The sequence below is a fragment of the Athene noctua genome, chromosome 1 (assembly GCF_965140245.1).
Source record: "Athene noctua chromosome 1, bAthNoc1.hap1.1, whole genome shotgun sequence".
Classification (NCBI taxonomy): Eukaryota; Metazoa; Chordata; class Aves; order Strigiformes; family Strigidae; genus Athene; species Athene noctua.
The window spans coordinates 161,750,457-161,769,937 of NC_134037.1; the positions used below are offsets into that span (position 1 = coordinate 161,750,457).

At 46.3% G+C, this 19,481-nt stretch overlaps 1 protein-coding gene across 4 annotated transcripts in view; it reads left to right on the forward strand.

The window, feature by feature from the left end:
- The first annotated feature begins 353 nt into the window (after window positions 1-353).
- HUNK (hormonally up-regulated Neu-associated kinase) overlaps window positions 354-19,481 on the forward strand; it is a 59,632-nt gene continuing 40,504 nt past the window's right edge. For 3 of the 4 annotated variants that reach the window (XM_074902816.1, XM_074902807.1, XM_074902827.1), the window contains exon 1: window positions 909-1,353. In XM_074902816.1, the coding sequence (XP_074758917.1) occupies window positions 1,078-1,353 (276 nt within the window). In that variant the 5' untranslated portion in view covers window positions 909-1,077. Of the gene's footprint in view, window positions 493-908; window positions 1,354-19,481 lie in introns of those variants that run through there. The other variant, XM_074902836.1, reaches the window with a different exon arrangement.

Sequence of the window (19,481 nt, forward strand, 5' to 3'; positions counted from 1 at the left end):
GCTGGAGGTTGCATCCCCGGCCACTGAAGGCAGGGCACCTCTGCCAGCTCTTTCTCGTCTCCCATCCCCGCTCTCCCACTCCGTGCGCCTCCTGGTCGCTAGTGCAGCCCCTAGCTCAGCAGAGGTGGGGCTGGGCAAGGAAAATGGCAATAAAACCGTTTCTTCTCCCTCTCCACGAGGTGGGGAGATGACAGTCCCCTGGGTACAGCCTGCGGCGGGTGAGCGCCCAACTCGCCTCCTTTCTCCCGGAGTTCCGGAGAGCATTTGGGGGATGCAGGCTGGGGGGGGGGGGGGTCGGCCAGGAACCCCGCGCTGCAAAACAGCAGGAGGAGGAGGAGGCCGGCAGAGGAGAGCGGAGGGCCGGGAGGAATAAGATGGAGAAGCGGATGGTGAACGAGGCGGCGAGCGGGACCGGAGCCCGCCGGAGCGTCACGATCGCGTCGCGGCAGCGCGTTTCACCGACACGGGGGTGAGGAGGGCTCGGGAAGGAAGGTAGGGAAAAGCAGCACAAAAGATATTCCCGGGCAGCGGTACAGGCAGAGTCACGGCGCTGCCCGGGAGCCCTGGTTTAATTCCGGAAAGGGATGCGCTGCCACCCCCGGTTTGGGGTGCCGGGGGGGAGTGGGGAAGGAGGGACCAGCCGGACTTGCAGACACCCAGGCTGTGCCGGGTTTGGATCGCATCTGCTCCCGCCGCGTGCGAGCGGATTAAATTACCGCAAATTCAAATTGAATGAGCCCTTTCCCCTTCCTTTCCTCCCTCCCTCCCTCCGCCGGTCCCTCCCTCCGCGGTCCCCTCCTCCCGGCTCGGCGCGGCAGCCTCACGCTGCGGGCGCTGCCGGAGCGGGGCAGAGCAGCGGCGGGAGGAGGAGGAGGAGGAGGAGGAGGCGCCGGATCCAATGAGGGGCGGCAGCTCGGGGCACGGCGCCGCCGGCTCGCCCCAGCCCCGGCCCCCCGCCAGCGCCGCTCCGCCCCCCGGCCCCTCCGCCCCAACCCGGCCGGCCGCGCTCTCCCCCCAGCAACTTTCCTGCCCGCCCGGTGATCGCCCCGCGGGCCGGGCGCAGCGGCAGGGCCGGGCATGCCGGCGGCGGCGGGCGACGGGCTCCTGAGCGAGCCGCCGGCCGTGGCGGGCGGCGGCGGCGGGTCGGGGGGCGATGCGCGGCGGGCGGCGGCGGCGGGCGCCGAGGGCAGCTTCCTGGCCGCCTGGCTGAGCGCGGCGGCGGCGGCGCCGCGGGAGCGGCTCCGCGACTTCCAGCACACCAAGAGGGTCGGCAACTACCTGATCGGCAGGAAGCTGGGAGAGGGCTCCTTCGCCAAGGTCCGGGAGGGGCTGCACGTCCTCACCGGAGAGAAGGTACCGCGCCCCGGCCGGGGCCGCCCGGCGCCCCTCGGGGGCTGCCGGCACCCGGCGGAGTGTCCCCGTCTCTGCCTGTGTGTTCTGGGGAGGGGGGTGCTGGCGGGATGCGAGATGAGCGCGCCGGATCTCTGCCGGCCGGGAGGATGAGGCACCCGCCCCGCCTGCCCTCCCGGGGGGGCTCCGCTCAGCGCCCCTCGCCCGACCCCGCCGCATGCTGCGGGCGGGAAAACGGCGCTTCCCCTCCTCACGCTGAGTTCCGTGGCTGTGATTCTGCTTTCCTCCTGAAACACTTCAGTTGCCTGGACCTCTCGTTTTTTTTGTGTTTTGTTTTTTTTGTGTTGTTGTTTGGTTTTGTTTTGGGTTTGTTTTTTGTTGTTTGTTTTTTTTTTTCCTTCCCCCTCCTGTTTCTTTGCTTATTTTTTTGGTCAGAAATGTGGTTTTAATGGTGAGACGTATTGCTGAGGGCCGGTCACTGTGTGCAGTCTAGTCGCGACATTTAGGATGTGGGTGCGTACAGGTACTTGGCACTCATCGCAGCGCTGGGAGAGGCGGCGTGTGTCTGCAGGAGGGGTACGGGTCGGCGATCAGAAGTTGTTGATATAGCTGCGCGGCGAAAGATGCGAGGTGCACCCGAGATGGTTTTTTTCAGACCAGGGTGCTGGTAAGAAAAGCCCGCGGAGGGGCTCAGCTTTCTGTTTATTATCCAGAACCCTTCAGTGGAGGCTTTTAGCCATCGATCAGGATATGTCACGATGTTACAAGGAGTCGTAGGGGCATTGACTGGGCAGTAAACAGAGCAAGGATAAGCCTGCTGGGGCCCCCCCAACGAAGAGTTGTCGGAGCTATCTGACTTCTGCCTCTTTTATCAGAGCCTTAACAGAGGCCGAAGCAGGAGGCTTTATTGTTACTGGAAGCTCCTTGGACCAGTGGGGCTAAGTACAGTGTAATTTCCTCCAGCTCCGGCAGCACCGTAAGTGTGCTGCTGCTAAGACTGCCTCTTGGTAGCTTGCATTCCTGCACTCCTGGATATTTTCTTTCTTCTTTTTTCGTTCCAGTAAATTTGTCACGGAGTGAATTTTAATATAGGGCTTTGAATTTTGTCATGAGAAAAATGATAAGATTAGTGATTATCATCATATAGGAATGCAAGAAAAAATATAATATTTTGCTCTCTTCTGTTACCAAGCATGTGCTTCTCCTTGGTAACAGATACATCCAATGATCCTCCAGTTGATAAAAGGCACATGCACACACACGTCCTTCCCACCTCCACGTTTTTGGATTGCTACATTTATCTCAGTCTGTTAAGAGGGGGGAAAAAATAAAAAGATTCACCACACGCCTCTCTGTCTCAGCTCCTAGGCCTGCTGCTTTTTTTTTTTCCCCTCAATGTCTTGAATAACACACACTGTGACAAAGTGACAAGCCGAAACTCTAGGAGAATCACGCTTCCTTCCTGCTGAGCCACTGTGTCCGTCTTTGTGGACAGGCATGATGATCTCTGAGCTCTGTCTGACCTGATCTTGTGCCATGGGATCAAAGGAAGTTCTTGCTGTCAACTTCAGTGGGTGAAAGATCAGTCACATAGTTTCAAATTGACTAATCAAAGGTCCATCTTCCCTGAAAATCCACCTATTTAATTCCAGGTATTTATGGATAAGCAATTTGAGTTAATGGATAGGAGATAAGAGTAATTAATGATTTGCTTCAGGTGAGGTCCTACCTCAGCGAGGTTCCTCCCTCTAACCGGAGGGGTGAATGCTTTCCATCCCACGCGTGACCCCACGTGAGAATTTCACCCGGAGTAGGGAGCTGATGGACACTCAGCTCTTCTGGGCATATTCCTCTGCCGAGTTTTTGTGTGGCCTCCAGCCAAAGGCAGCTGAAACGTGCCCAAACTGGCTCTGCCTCACAGCTGCCGGCAGCTCTGCCTACATGGAGCCCACCACAGGCGATGGAGCTCTGCCTGTGATATGAGGAAGAGAAGAAAAACATCTGCTTACCCTGGCTCCTTTCTTTGGGAGTGCAAGGCTGTGTTGGAGAGGAGGCTGAGGCTGGCATGGATGGGAATGGGATGGGGAGCAAAAGCACGAGGCGGTGTGAGAGTGAGCACCGGCGACAGTAGGTCATGGCAGGAGGTTCTGCGGGAAGAAGATATTTTACATAAGAAATTATTTTTCTCCATAGCAAAGTACTTCCTCAAGAGCAGCCTAATACATGAAGGGCTGGATCCATTGATTAAGCTATATTTGTGCCTTCTGAGAATCAGTGAGCAGCAGGCAGGTGCTGAAGAGTTGTGTATGGCAGTGCCCACACCTGAGCCCAGGTGACACCGACACTCAGCATAGACTTCCTCCTCCAGACGTCAAGTGGGCAAAGTCAGGCTGGAGTTAATGGAGCTGTTTGAGATAGGGCATATCTGGTATGTAGTAGATATACCAGCTGTATATGGATGTAGCTGGATGCGGCAGTTAGTTGCCTTCTGTCATCTCTCCCTACGCACCTCCATCCCTAAACTTGTCTTGGGGGAAAATCCCCCCATGCTCCTCCAGAGGCTGGAAGAGAAGATCGCTCCATAAGGTCCTGATGCTGTCTCTCCATCCTTGGGGTGAGCCAGAAAAGGGCCCTGTATAGTCTTCCAGTCCATTCACTTGCAGAGGAAAAGTTAATCTTCAGGAGCGTATACTTGCTTTCAAGTGGAGTTCAGCAAAGCAAAATGTAGAAACAAAGCCATCTCCCGTGGACAACTCGCTGGATCAGTGTAATTGCTGCATTTTTCTAAGCTGATGTTTTATGAGCCTATTATTCCAGGATTAGTGCCTGCTTGTATTTTGAAAGGAAAAAAAAAAAAAAGACATGATTTTTGTCTTGTAAAGCTGTTGTTGAGCAAGGGCATGGCCTAAATTTCAACAAAATTGCCATAATAGTGTAAAGTAGGGGTCTTACTACTAATGTCTGGTAGCCGTTTTGGCAGAGCCTCGGTCATTACGGTCACTGAAATATCTAACTTCAGTCAGGGGGGCCCAAACAGGTTTTGATTTGCAGCAGACTTTAGCAACTCCGGAGGAGTTAATGCACATTATTGTTTCAGAAAATTGTGTGTTTAGAAATGAAATCCGTGGATTAATGAGTCCCCAGCTAGGCTCAGATCCATCGCACTGACACAATGCATTGTACAGAATCAAGGCAAAGAGGAGCAGATGCCAAAAATCTGCCATTACCTCACCCTGAAATTGCTAGAAGCTAAAGAGGTCTTCAAGAGAGCATGAGATGTTATATACTGTAGGCCAAATGCTAGTTACTTCACCAGCTGCTTCGAGGGCAGTCTGATAGACAATGCATTTTGAGTGACCAGAGTGGGACGAGAATCGGCAACTCCTGTGAGCACGTAAGCACAAGAGGGTGAGCTAAGGTGAGATTTTTAAACCTTCCCTATGAACGTCTTTAGCATTCAACTTTAAATCAAATCTTTTATGGTACTTCTTGTGGTTTATGTTGCCATAACATAAGGCATGTTATTATTTTCTGGGCTTGAAAAATGTTTGGTAGTGCCTGATGCAATTAAGTGTATTTTAGCTGAGCGCAGGAGAATGTTGAACAGATTATTCTTTCCGTTGCTTTTGAATAAAAATATCGCAGCCTATAATCTGACATTTTTGGGTAAAAGGCTGATTTGTCAGATGAGCTCAGGCAGTCTTTATTGCTAATCCTAAGGAACCATAGTTCCTCTGTGAAGAGCAAGCTAATTTAGCTTTAAATTGTGGCTCTGAAACCCTGCCGAGTTAGCTGTATTTGGCTAACTTTGGGAGCCTGTGCACAATATACTCTCAGATTGTTTCAAGCCTTCTGCTTGGGGCTCAGAAGGGTCAATCACTGGGCGATGGGAATCGGGCAAAGGCAGCCACTGCAAGATAATGATTTTTTGCATTTTTAGACAGCTGAGGACATGCCATCACTGTGGTGGGCGTGGTGTGAGGCTCTGTTACTGGACCAGATAGACTGTGTTATCTGCTGCGGACCCCAGTGAAATGTCTGAATAACTCCATATAGCATTGCAGAGTGAAAATGTATTGAGCCAAAGTTCTTATAAAGAAACTTGAACCGAGATTACACTTAACTGCTTTTAGGTGTAATCTTTAGCACTGTGGAAAAGAGTCATTTAGGCTAATCAAATAATTTGATTTCTCATCCACCAAAAAATTTGCTTATCATTTCCTTTACTGCTATTGTTAAGCTCAGGAAAGGTACATTTTTAGTTACAATTAGTCAAGTGGCTTTCTGTAACAAGACTATTTAGTGGGAAGCAGCTGCTAAAAATACAGTTTACCAGCTCCTTGTATGAAGGCAAAGCAATTAATATTAAAAGTGGCCTTTTCACAGAAGGGTTCGTGTACAGAATGCATTTCTATATTAAAGAGGTAAAAATAAAAAAAGTGTATTTGAGCACCCTGGAGGTGCTGGAGCGAGTAGGTGGGCAGAGCAGCCTCCCTAGAGAGCTGGAAATTACTCTCTTGCCCCAGTGGTCCCTGCTGAAAGGAGGGAGGTGTTTCCGAAGGGCGTCTGCATGGCTGTTGCCTGCTAGCAGCACATTGTGCTGTGTGCATTACACAAAATTATACACATTTCTGTGCGAACTTCGTGCCCTGCCTTCACCTTCTGAAGTGATTCTTGGTGAACGTGGGGTGAGTGGTGTGGCTCCCAGCCTTTTCGGTAGGTGTGGAGTGACTTGGGGCTGAGGCTGCCTGCCAGGGAGTCCATGTGAGATGAAGGTCGTGCAGGTTACGTGACTGCTCTGCATCAACGAAGGCAGCCATCTCACAAAATGTTACCCGTGACTAAGCACAGGAGAGTGAAAGTGTAGAGAAATCCGTATGCGGTGGTATCGGTCCCTGGCCCTGCACCCCGCCTTTCCTGTTGCAAGCCCCCTCCCACTGTCCTCTTCTCGGGTAGGACAGGAGAAGCAGTTCTCATCTGAGCCCATCTGGACCTCTTACCTGAAGCAAAGACCAGAGCAACTCATTTCGCACAATTTCTGTCTTCTGGCAACCTTTTCAGAGAATATAGGCAGGTGAATGCAGAGACATATGGATAAAAGTGGTTCCAGTAGACAACAGTAGATGCCACGATGCCACATACACTTCCACATTCACAGTGCTAATTTTGTCTTGAGTAAATTCACTGTTTTCCCATCTCTTCCACCATAGACTTAAGGGAATGAAGATTTGGTGGCCAAAGAAAGTCCTTTGGGTGTGTTGGCAGCTGAGATCTTGTCCCTTAAAGCCCTTGTTAAATGTGCCTCCCTCTGCAACATCGTTGCTCTTCAGGAAAACCAAGGCTGGTGGGGCTTCCAGTTGAGTGCTTCTGTGCCAGGACCTGCTATTGTCAACCCTGTGTGTATCTTAAGATCCGGGGTTGCCCAAGTACTAGTATGGACTTAAAACCTCGGAAATAGGGTATATACTCATATATAGTTCTAAGATCTTTACCCTTGTTGTATTTGTGAGTTTTGGGGGCCATGAGTGTGTGTGTGTGTGGGGGGGGGGGGTGTCACTTTCAAACCATCTTGCCAACCAAAGGGGCCAGGAAGTTACTTCACTGCAAACAAAAGTTGAGTTTCTAAGGTGGTCACTGGTCTTTCAGTTCAACCCTTTACTTTTTTTCTCCCCCAAATCTCTTGAGATTGTAGGTGAAACTGTGAAACTTCGAATGTCTTCATTGATTTCAGTGACTCAGAGGGTAAAGCTACAGGATCTTAATTTGAAATTTGACCTGTTATTTTATGTTCTTCCTCCAGTGATACTGGTGTATCAGTTTCTTATATGTGTTTGTTCTCTCACTGTGTTTAATTAATAGTTCTCTTCTTACCTGTTTCTCCACATATTTTTAAATTTTATCTCTATAAAAAAAACCCAAACCCTTGTTGTGAAAAGTGCTTACTGCAAATCTGCTCGGTGGCTTTCTCCCAGGATGCTGTTCACTCTTATTAACAGCTGCCAACTGTTGCACCTGGATGATATTCTGCTCTTAATTATATGCACCAAGGGAGTGAAATGAGGGTGTTTCTGCAGCCTGGATTTTGACATTTCCTTGCTTCTAAGTGTTTGCTTTCACAGCTTTGACACTAGTCTTTTCACAGAGGTTTGTGTGTGTGCGCGCACAGATGCATCATTTGTATTGAAGCTACTAAATATATGGTTTTGTTAAGATACGGTACTTCAGAAAATTATTTGAAGGACAGTGTCATGGTTGCAACAGCATCAGTGAGGACTTGGCTGCAAGCAGGACCAGAATATAGGTTGCTGTGTCAGCATAGTGTTCCCCAATACGTGTTACAGAGCATGCAAGATTTTGAGTGTAAGGCAGAATAAACACCAAACTGCTGATGGGCACCTACCTGCTCAGTTTGCTATGCAATTGCCTGCTAACACTTTGTTCTTCTGGAGAATAACCAGTTGCATCAGGCACTTGTTCTAAATCCACACTCTTCCCTCTAACACTTTTCTATGTTACATACTTGGCGTGAGTGGGAATAGGCTTTAATAGGCAAGAGAGCCTGTTCGTTAATGCAGTCTGTCTTCCAGGAAGATTGCTTTAATATTTTTCAGCTGTAGCTTGCAACTTGTTCTGCAGTGAGCTGAATTCATGCACATGTGGCAGTTGCTTATCCTCTTGAGATAATCTGCTTTCAAGTTTACATTCAGCAGTTTTAAGGACGTCACTAACAGTGCATGTCAGCAATGTGCTGCTTTTCCTATAGACTGTTATAATTTTAGTGGCATATGCAGGATTGAGGGAAGCCAAGTGTTAGGCTGAATTGACACCAGGTGTAGTTCTTATGCAACGCTTACATCTGGATCATTGTATTTGTTCTTGCAAGTTTTGTGTTTTTAACATATTTAATGATGCGTAAAGCTGTGTGCCTATTTTGGTAGGCATGTGTTACCTATAAATGTCTTGATAATTAAAACATGTCTTGCAGTTTGCCGTATCTCCTTTATACCAACGGGCTGGAGAATGCTACCGTAGCTTCACGCATTTCAGCGGATGTAACACATTAGACATCTTTGCCCTTCTGTCCTCATAAGTTACTTGTTTGCCTGCAGTTGGGAAAATAGAGGTTATTAATGAGCAGCACTTACTTTTCACAAGGATATAACCCAAGAAGGAAAGCAGTGGTGAAGTGGTGCGACAAATCTTCTGGCGACTGAATTGTCTGTCTAAATCCCAAGCTGTTGTGTTGTATGAACAATAATATAAAATGAGCTGAACAATAGTATAAAATGAGCTGAGAGTTTATGTGCTGACTATGCTACTCTTCAAGGTTGTGGAAAGCATCTAAAACTGCGCAAAGCCAATGACTGGGTAGAAACATCCAGAAGAAGAATTAGATGGATTGCTGTGTTGGTGCTCACCTAGCAGCATAGGATACAACTGAACCAAAGCAAACCAGTACTGGCTTGATTCAGACCATCTCAAGTACTCTTCTCCTTGCCATGTATCCTACACTTTGCATTGCTTCAGCCTCAGATCAGCTTAGCTGTTATTTTCAGACAAGCTGAAAAGCCAAAAACCCAAACCTCCCAATTCTGTGGCTCTGTGAAACTTCTGCTGTGCTTCCCCAGTGGGTTTTCTGATGGCTGATCTCCTGGAGGGTACAAATCTTGTGGTGCTGGTGTCTTCAGTGGGCCTGATGGAGGTCATGGTGATGTAGAGAACTGGGTAGAGTTTTTCAGTAAGGTTTACTGGAGGAAGAGAGAAGTCACCATCACAAGCACAGCTCTAGGGCCCACGCTAGGGTGAAGGTACATGTTTCTAAGCTGATAAGGTGGATGCCTGTGAAACCTCTGTGTTGATCTGCATTTAGGATTGGGGCCTGAGAGGAGCGGGATCAAACCTCATCCTCATGGAAAAAGTCTGGGAGGAGTTACCGTAGTCCCTCAGGGAAACCACCTGCAAAAAAAATAACAAAAAGCTGGTGCTGCCCTGACCAAAGTTTCCTTTTCTGTCAGCGCTTTGCTCTGCTACTGTACTGCTGAGCTCTAGATCCAACACCTTTAACGATAGGCCCAGAAGGGCTCCTCTCATTTGCAGTGCAAGATCAGTGCTACTAGTGCTGTGAGAAAAATCATTGCAACAAAGAGAACTAAAAAAAGATAAGTTATATATAATAAAGTTCCTTTGCTCTCTGCCTGTTGTGGAAGATTGTCATGGAAACATTTTTTTCAGAGAATGAATTTATTTTCTGTGAATAATGTCCACAGAGCTAAGGGAGAGAACATATTATTTATATATAAAAACTTTATTGGAGACACCTTTTTCATGTCTCCTAACAGTTGTAAACGTTTTATCTGCTGTGTTTAAATCACTACAAAGGAGGGTATTACCTGGGCCTCAAAAGCAGTGGCTCTTGGGTTTTTGTTTGGGTTTTTTTTCTTCCTTAAAGCCATAAACCTATATTGGTATTAAAGTGCTTTAAATCAGGGACACTTCATCTTCCATAAGTCCAGTTACGCATTTGATCACTAAAATGTGAAAAGGGGGACTAGTTAATATGAAACACATGATGAGTCCGTGATCAGGAAAATGGGAAGTGGCATGAGCCGCCAGGTTTCTGCTGTAGGGATCGGTGTTGGAGGAATGTCATTTGGTATCGTTCCTCTGCTTTTGCTTCCCCACACGTAACCTGAGATCTTCATCCATCTCACTGTGACAGAAGAAGTTTTCAGCATTAGGAAGGCCAGTTACGGTTTATCAGAAACAGCTGGATGGGATATGGTTCACTTGTGACCAAGGCATCAACTGTGCCTTGCTATGCCTCAGCTCAGGCAGCTGCTTCTTGTCCTGACAGCCTCTTAGGGCCACGTCTGGGTGGAGATGACCTCTGTTTCCCAGCAGTTGTCATGCTGGCCTCCTCCGCGAGGGGTTGTGAATAGCCATCAACTTTGTTGATATGAAATAAGAACCTTGCTGGTCTGAACAGGTTTTTCATCTGCCACAGTGACTACACATCAGGCTCCCTGTGCGCTTTTGTGGCAGGCTCTGAAAAATGTCTTTCAACCTAGCTGGTCATACCCTGAGGTCAAAGAGTTTGCACATTAAGTATGGGGCGGTGTTTCAGGATGTCAGTCTTTCCTTATGAATGGGGATCCAAAAGCCCTTTCTGAAAAACGGCTAATATTTGGGAAGTGATACTTGATGAATATTTTACATGTCAATGGCAAGGCAAACCGTGCTGTCCCAGGCATTCAGAGACATGCTTTCTCCTTGAAGGGGATGGCACTGGCCCAGAGGCTGATTTTGACAAGTTCATAAGGATTTCTTTTGGAAACCTCTCTAGAGCATCCTCAAGTATCTTTGTGTCTGGCTTTCTGCTGCCATTGCTTCCGTTGCTGCGTTAGTCTCTGCGTAATCTCTCTTGACTTGTGTAGGCATCTTTAGAGGCCAGGCAGGTAAAAATGTGCTCCTCTCCCTTGGGGGATGCAGTTATGGCTACCCGGTTAATTAGTTTACCAGGAGATTGGTGAAGAGTTGCTAGAATTGGTTTCCTTCTGCTAGAGGCGAGACAGATACCCTCCATGACCCACTCACGACAAGCCATGCACTCCTTCCTGTGGATGGGCCTGTGCTGTAGCTTCCCAGGCTCCCGGGCTGTGCTCTGATCCAGTGATATCCATGCATTGTACAAATTCTGCTGCTTTGGACATATAGCACCAAGTAAAAAATGTAATTCATGTTCCTGTTCAGAGTGGCTGGATAGCGGCAGAATTACGGTATCCTCCTTGCCTCAAAACCATCTGCTGGTCCCTGTGCTCTGAAGGTCTGGCCATTTCAGGTGGCAGAGATACTAGAAGATAAGAATATGTCTTTCTTTCAGTTGTCTGAAAAGGGAGTCAAACAGAAGATGAGAGGGAAGGGGGCAGCTGGCTTTACAGTAACAGAGGTGTAGAAGCATGTCCGGGAGAGGATAACAATAGTTGCCCATGAAGTATGGCATGAAGTTACCCATAAATATAATGTGAAGTAAAAAGCGTGTTGAAGAGGAAAATGGCCAAGAATGGCTCTTCTCCAGTGAAGCTGAGTGGCTCTGTGGAAACAGACCACATCAGACAAGGCATTAGTTGTGTGTTAAATCTGCAATTGCCTCTGCTCTCTTTTCTTCCTTCCTGACTGAAGTAAGAGGAGAAGGGAGGAAGAGCTGCAGAAATACAGGACATGCTGTACCATATGGAAGAGCACTAAGATGAGTGTGAGGAAGCCCTGAGGAGTCTGTGCACACAGCCTTGCAGCTCTGACAGTCTTAAAACTTTCATGTGGTCTGCACTTGCTCTTAGCATAGCGGGAGAAACCCCATAGTATGTCCTTACAAACACCAGTTCCTCGACACATCAAAACTCTGTCTCCCTGTGGAAACATTAATTTGACTGTGCCAGTACAGTTAGCAGCAGAGTTGTGGGTGAGTTGGGCTGTCTGCAGCAGCATCAATATTTGCATGACTCCTTGTGACACTTTGTGTCTTCTGCACTGGGGAGCTCCAGCAAGGATGTCAGAGAGAGCTTGCAAAATTTACATCCCTTGGTGTGACTGCTGACGGCTCCCAGAGCGTCTTGCCTAGGCCAACCCCTATCCTGTGTCATGCCTCATGCTGCCCCCCCCCAACTCTCTGCAGGGACCAGAGAGTCTTCGCACATGGACAGGCAACAAAGCCCAAAGGAAGCACAGCAATCATACACACTGACTTTTTATAGAGGACAAGCCCTGGTATTCTCTTCAGGAATATCTGTATGAATGTTTTGTTGAGGTATTGCATACTTTCAAGAGAGAGGGGAAAAATTCAAGATCTACATTCATCTCTGTAAGATAAGATGTTTCTGCCATTACTTCACTGCACCTAAAAAAATATGTATTGTGTTTATAGCCCGAGTTTGACATAAAAAATCTACCTTTTGGGAAGTTAATTTTTATTTTATTAGATTAAAGAGCATTCTGTTACCAGAAATCTTCTCCTTGTGTAGGTACTTGCAGAAAATCATCAAGTCAGTGCTTAACATTCTCCTAATTAAATATTTTGAGTGTCAGTCAGTTACTACGACAAACAGCTCTTGGACCTCAGACTGTTCCTGAAGCTCTTTTCAGAACTCTTTCCAATTTTTTAACATCATTTTTTAATTGTTGGCACCAGAACTGGATACAGTAATCTAATAATAGTTCCCAGTGTCTTGGACAGGTGTAATTAATACCTTTTCTTACTTTAACAAATACATCCTGCTTATGCTTTTAGGGATTATGTTTAAATTGGCTGTGGCATCAAGAGGGCTTATGTTCATTTGCTTATCTAAAGTACTCCTGAATCCTTTTCTGCATTGCTGGATACTGTCATCTTTGGGTTGTAGGTAGTGGCAAGATTTACTTTTTATTCCCTGGCAATTGGATTCTTTTTGTTCAAGCTACCTGGAATCTGAATTATGTGAGTGAGCATACTCAGAACTACTTTCTTATTTAGAAGAGTTTATATTTCTTCAGGGGCTGATTTCAACCTTTTCTGACTGTGTCTAGCCTGCCAACAGAGAGAGTGGCCTCCTGCCTACTGAGACATCCCATACTCCTCCCTACAGCAGCTGGTTTTATGTATTGCTAAGCTCAAAACTCCTGGCTTACACTGTGAGAGCCTCAGAAAAAAAGAGAATACCTTAGCGGAAGTGACTCCTCTTTACCTGTTCTGATTGCTGATTTTACTAATGTCAGAGCAAACACAAAGTAAAAACTATGTATTCAGCTGTCCTACAAAGAGCAGATGACAAAAGCTATCAAAGACCGAACATTGCCACTCATGTGAAGCAAAGAGATGATAGTGCTTGTTTAATGTAAAACTTCAATACATCTCTAATTGTAGAGCTACTGAGCAGCCTTTTCACAATACATACATGTGCACATGCATGCACATGTTTAACTCAACCCCTGTCCTCCCTATTCCATTTGTAGCAAGCATACAAGGCAAATATAAAAGGTATCAGATGGCCATCACTGAACAGTGTCCTTTTCTATCCTCAATAAATACGACAGGCCTTATTCTTGTGGAAAAGTCTGCCTTTACATGTTGCTGTAGTTTTGGGAGATTGCTGGCTTCCTTGGAGTGGATGGCTAAGCTGTAAGCAGAATGGTTAGCATGTGGTTACCTTCTTGCCATACTTTCAGAAATGCTCTGTGGTTTTCCTTGAAAGCAATTTTTGAAAGGTGAGTAGGATGCTAACATTTGTTAGGGAATGGGAAAGCCAAGCAGGATAGCTGAAGGGAGTCCCACCAAAAATGCCATCCTGGAAGCCTCTTCAGACAGGTTCTCAGGATTGAGTGATAGGCCACAAGGTAATTTGGCAAATGCCTAACATCGAGCACATCACCTTTCCTACAGTTTCATTGTGTTCATGGTGAAAGTTAAGTTTGTGTTTCTGTGATGGTGTCCAGACTCATCCGTGTCTGACAGTCCTAACAGAAGAGCTGTCCTGAGTGGTACATGCGTGGTCCTTTCTGAAGGTATACAGTTTATTGATTTCTGGTATGCATTTGCTTGGATAAGCGTTTTCTTTAGGAACTTGCTGTGTAAAAAAACCCTATTTCTTTGCTGTACTGTAGAATTTGCTAAGCTGAAACAGCTAAAGGAAAGAAGAAATGCTACCCAGTGAATGAAGCTGGCATTTTCTAATCCTCGGATTCATTTGTGAAAAGCTGGTTGGTTGCCCAAACTGAGATACCCTTGAAGGGATTGCTTTCAGGACTGTGCTGACAACTGTGCAGGCTTCAAAGTTAGGTCTGTTTAATATGATTTGAATTGGCCACCCAAAATCACCAGCCGGTTTTGAAAACTAAGCTCAGATTTTTGTGGGAGAAGAGTGGTAAATACAAAGAAAGCTACAAGTGATGCCAGGCAGCTATCACTGAAAGAAAGAAAGAACATGAATTAATTGCATGAGCTTTCTTGGGCACTTCAAAAAAGAGCTCGAGATGGGCTTGCACTAACAATGGCAGTAGAATATCTACATGGTCTGTCACTTTGTGTCGTTCGCCTGGCTAAGCTTAAATCAGACAGTGAAGGTTTGTGGGTCTAGGTCCAGTAGTCCAACTCTCAGGCCTTCCCATTGACTGTCCCCCCTGCACCCTGTAGCCTGTGGCTCTGAACTTCATCTGAGTGATGTGAGGGTGCACCAGACCTCTCGTGGCCCAGGACGGTGCTGAGAGTCAGTGCTGCTGCCTGGCTTGGCATCATCTCCAGCAGGTCTGCCAGAAGTAGATGCTGGCAAAAAAAGAGGAGGAGGGGAAAAAAAAATAATAAACCAGAAACAAAAGAAGGAAAAAAAAAAAGGCAGGGGGGGTTGTCCCTCCAGTAGTTGAATAGTCCCTCCGATAGTTGAAGTTGCTTCTCTTGTGCTATGTTGGTCTCCTGGCCAAATCCCACAGTGCTTGCTGGATTCTTATTCAAACCAGTTTCCTCTCCATTCAGCTGGAGCTCCCTTTGGCAAAGGTCTGCAGGAACTGCCTTCCTCTTATTTAAAGTTAGAAGAGAATTTGCAGAAGGAAACAATTCTAAGTGGTTGGATAAGTGGGGAACACTCTTAAAGTCCTCAAAATGTCATACCTTGATTTCGCAAGGTCACATGCAATCTTCTGTTCTCTGTAACGTTAAACATGTTATGACATTATTTGCCAGGCTGGGGCCATAACAGTGAAACTGTTTGAGATGTTATTGCAAATGTCTGACATGAGTGTTGTTCAAGACCTCTTGACTTAGACTCGGCAAACAGGCCATTGAGAAAACACTTTTTCTGGCAAACAGGAAGGCTTGCTGCCATTGAGGTGCATCCTTCTGCCAAGAGACAGCCTGTGCAAAGACATCCTATCTGGCAAGCCAGAAACCCGAGGCTGGACTCAGATCTGTGTTTCCCGAGTGCTAATGTATCGTGTGACTGAAGTCACTGCTGGTCATCTGGTTGTTACTTGGTTTTTATTCAGGTGGAATCACGATGTGTCTTAACTGTTTGAAGCTTGAAGTTCACCAGGGAACGCTAGATAGAGCAACAGATGTTTTTACTGTAATACCATGGCTTGAATAAAGCTCTTTGCAGCTTGGGGAGGCGTGGAACAACTAACCAAAAACCAGAAACCCAATTGCTTTCCATCAGTTTTGTATGTAGTTGAAAATAGGTTCTACAGCAGGCTTGGATTCCCGTCTCCCCCTCAATATTATTAAGTTTTTGCATTCAGCTTCATCCTGGTATCCAGCATTTGATTTCTCATCAGCAGTACACTGCAGTCATACCCTGACTTGAATTTCTTATTGAATCACAACAGAAGTTGAAAAATACGAGTTTTCAAAGCAGACTTCTAGCACTGAGGAGTATTTATGGAGGGTTCGTCTAAAGAAAAAAATTCTCACAGTCACACTGATCCAGTCTTGACAAACTGACACTGCTGCAGAGCAGTCAGACAATGATCTAAATAGACCTTTGCATGTCATCTTTTCCTCACTAATGCACTACTTCTTGACCTGCAGTTTCCCAGCTGTCACTGACAGGGTGATAAATAGCTGACAGAAGAGGAGGGGGAGAAGATGACTTTGACCTTTGCCCACTGAGCACCTGCAGGTTCCTCCTGCCTGATGCCACAGGCTCATCACCAGTTTCATGGGCTCGGTGTGCTCCTGGGGCTCAGACCTGGGAAGCTGCCCGACATAAAATGTGCCTCTTGCATGGACACATGGACGCTATGCTGGGGCATGCTTAGGATGCGTGTCAGCCACCTTCCATGCTTTGCTGCAATTTCGTATGTTAAGGCATGACTCTTTGCAAAGAGGATGTGAAATATGTTTTCTCTGGATGCAGCAGTGATCTAGCAACTGGAGCCCTGGCTTCCAGATTTCTCTGGGCAATGTTTGGTCCTTTGAACTGTCTCTTCTTGCTTTTTCTCAGGGCCTTGCTGTGGCTGGTTTTGTGCAGTTTGGTGCCAGTCAGCTCCACCCCCCTCCACCTCCCTCTTGCAGATTCACAAACCCTCTTAAAACACTAGCTGGCAAAAATTCTCCACTCTTGCGTGTCAAACGTGTGCCTTTGTTTGGGTGATGACACGTGCCTGTATTTGCTCATGGTGTTTTAGCTGCTTGGTTCTGTAAGCAATGTCGCGATCTCCAAGTATCTGTGGAGAAGAGTGGTGCTTGCGCTTCCCCCTCACCTCCGCTTCAGTACGCTTTAGCCCAACCTGAACTATTTTAGTGCAACGATCGAGAGAAGCAGCAATTGCTCATATGATGTGTCACACCATAAACTTCAGAAAAGTAATTCATTCCAACAGTATAATTCTAGGACTCAGGAACCAAAAATATGGCCTATTACTCATCTTTGTATCTCGTACACAGAATAACCTAAACCCTTTATTTATTTACACAGCAAAGGTTTAGCCAAAAGCAAAGTGTTGAATGTCAAGAGCCACTGTTGCTACATATTCAGAGTAATTGCTTGCTTTATCATTTATTTTTTTTTATTTCTGTGCCAATATTGGCCAAGAATTCAAGTCAGGGGATAGGCATGATGCAGAGACAAAGAGCCCCTACTTGAAACTTGGGAGAACAAAACTGAATAATTGGCACGTCTTGAGTAGGCTATGAAAGCTTGAATGTGTTTATTTTATGGTTATCTAACATCTACATTATTTTCTCTACTGCATGCTTTTTTCTTCTGCATGAATGCAATTTTCAGATGTATGCACAGACATCTACAGCATACAGAAGGCTGTGTACATTAAATGCGTTGAGTCTCATTTGGTCTTTGCTTACCTTGGTCTAACTCTGGATGAACTCAAAATCAAGGATATTTAGCTAAGTCAACCCTGGAGTAATTGAATGCAGAGTTTGATCCCTAGATTTCCTGCTTATGCTTCAAAGTAAATTGTAAATCAGAGGAAAATCCAAGAAACCCAAACAAGCAAAAAAACCCCACAGGAGTGCTGCCTGAGAGTGCCGACACTTTGCACAACCCTTGTAGCATGGGATGCATTTCATTTAGGAAAGGAAAGTGATCCTACAAGAAAGCGAAGGCAAAAAGAAGCACAATGCAAGGGAAAGGGCAGTGGCTTAGGAGGACAGGAGAATAAGGAGCAGTAAGGAAGAAGACCCAGGAAGAACAGAGGAACAGATGCTAGAAGCTATTATGGGGAACTTCCGTGTCAAAGTTGATAGGCTGCTTGTGTGTTTAGGTCAACTATAATATTTTTTTCTTTAGCTATATAGAGGTTTCTTTAAAGACCCTGACTTTTGACTGGTCCTTGAGATGGGAGAGGGACACCTGTCTGAGATATTTCTGGGGTCCCCTGTGGGGTCCCCTATGCAGCAGCATGGACTCAGGAGAGGATGTAAAGTCTCACGCACATCTGTCCCAGGAGCAAGTAATACCACATTGAAGCTAGTTTCCTGCCTGGTGTGGGAGATGCAAGTCTGCCATAGCTTTACCTGGTGTTTTTACTCTTCTCTTTCCCCTATGCAAAGCTGTTGCCAAAACAAAACTGTTGTTTGGCAACAATTTTGTCAACTCTGTCAGGTGTGCTGGTGGATCTCTCGGACCCAGTGCAAGGGGCCTTGAAGCGGGAAGGGTAGCTGGGAGTCAGGCATGGGTCTGAAATCAGCTTCGCTTGTCTGCTGGGATAGGTAGGGTGACTGACCAAGTATCTGTCAAAACCAATAAGTCAATTTGTCCTTAAGGCACAGAAAGCTAATTGTGGTAGTGAAAAAGTCATCAAGTAGTCACATAGTTGGCTCTGTCTCCTGGGTACGGATGGTTGTTCCTGTCTCCACAGCCGTGCTCAGCCTGGGCAGCAGATGTGCACATGTGTAGTAATGTGCTTTTTGCTCAATGAATGGGGGATGACTTACTGATATGGATAACAGATTTACTGCTCCATACTCTTAATACTCCATGTTTTGTATCCTGCAGCTGTGGAAAATATCTGTGTCTGTGTGTGTGTGTGTGTGTGTGTGTTGTGCTGCCAGCAAACAATCTGGCATCTCATGGTTCTGTAACCCATGAATTTGTTTGTCCTCACCAGAATAACTTATGTGGTTTGCTGTCTGTATAATCAATGCAAGCCTCTGTATTCTCAGTTCTATCTCATTAGATGGAAGAACGTGCTAATTTAAGACTGTTTCCTTGGTGAATCACCTGAGGCTTTAAAAAATGGTGAAGTTAAGCTCTGACTTACCTGTTGGTTTATCTTACAGCTAAATGATCTTTCTTTAATGTGACTAGTCAGGAATGTAGCTTCCAGGCATTTGTGGTCTTGATGATGCTGTGGGCTTCACCCAAGTAGCTGTCACGTGTGGTGTTCAGCCTTATCTCTTTATGAAGGGCATTTCATTAGAATGATCGTTTAGCAGCAGAAATGTATCCAGCTAATAATGTGCTCGGTGATACTGACTGCTGGCTCTTAGGACAGACTGTAAAGCCCCAACTCCTGTAGTTTTATTCTTCAATTCCTCTGCTGATAAAACTTGACTTTGATTCAAGGCATTCATGTCAAAGGGTATGGATCTATTTTTGTTGTCATATTTCCAGACCATATTTTTTTGTGGCTTTTGTTCTCTAAAGGAAAACCAAAATGTTCACTAATTTAACCTTTCCTTTGCTTGCAGAAAAAATAAAGGTAAAGCTAGTCAGACTGGGAGTTGTCATGTGCTTGATGTGTGCTTGGCACTTTTTCAAGCTAGGAAGGCAGCCAGATATGTTTTGAATATGTTTGTCTCCCTGTTGCCGAAGCCCACCAGCCTGCATTACTGCAGATTGTTATGATGTAGTTGGCCATAGTTGAAAGTGAGTTTGCTGTGGGTAGTTAGTTCATCGGCTGTGAGGAGGGATGTTGTATGAGCTGGAGATGGAGGGAAGCCTCTTGGGCTTGTGCTGTTGTCTGGGTGTTAAGGCTAAGGTAGATAAAAGTCTGACGTTTTCCCCACATCTGTTATTCCTTCTCACTGTAGGAGTAAAAAGTAATGTGGGAGATCCTTCAAGGACAGATCAAGGCAGACAGCAAAGATGTGGATGCAGCACCTTTGTGTCTCTATCTGGGGGGGCAGATGTGGCATTTTCTGTGCGTTC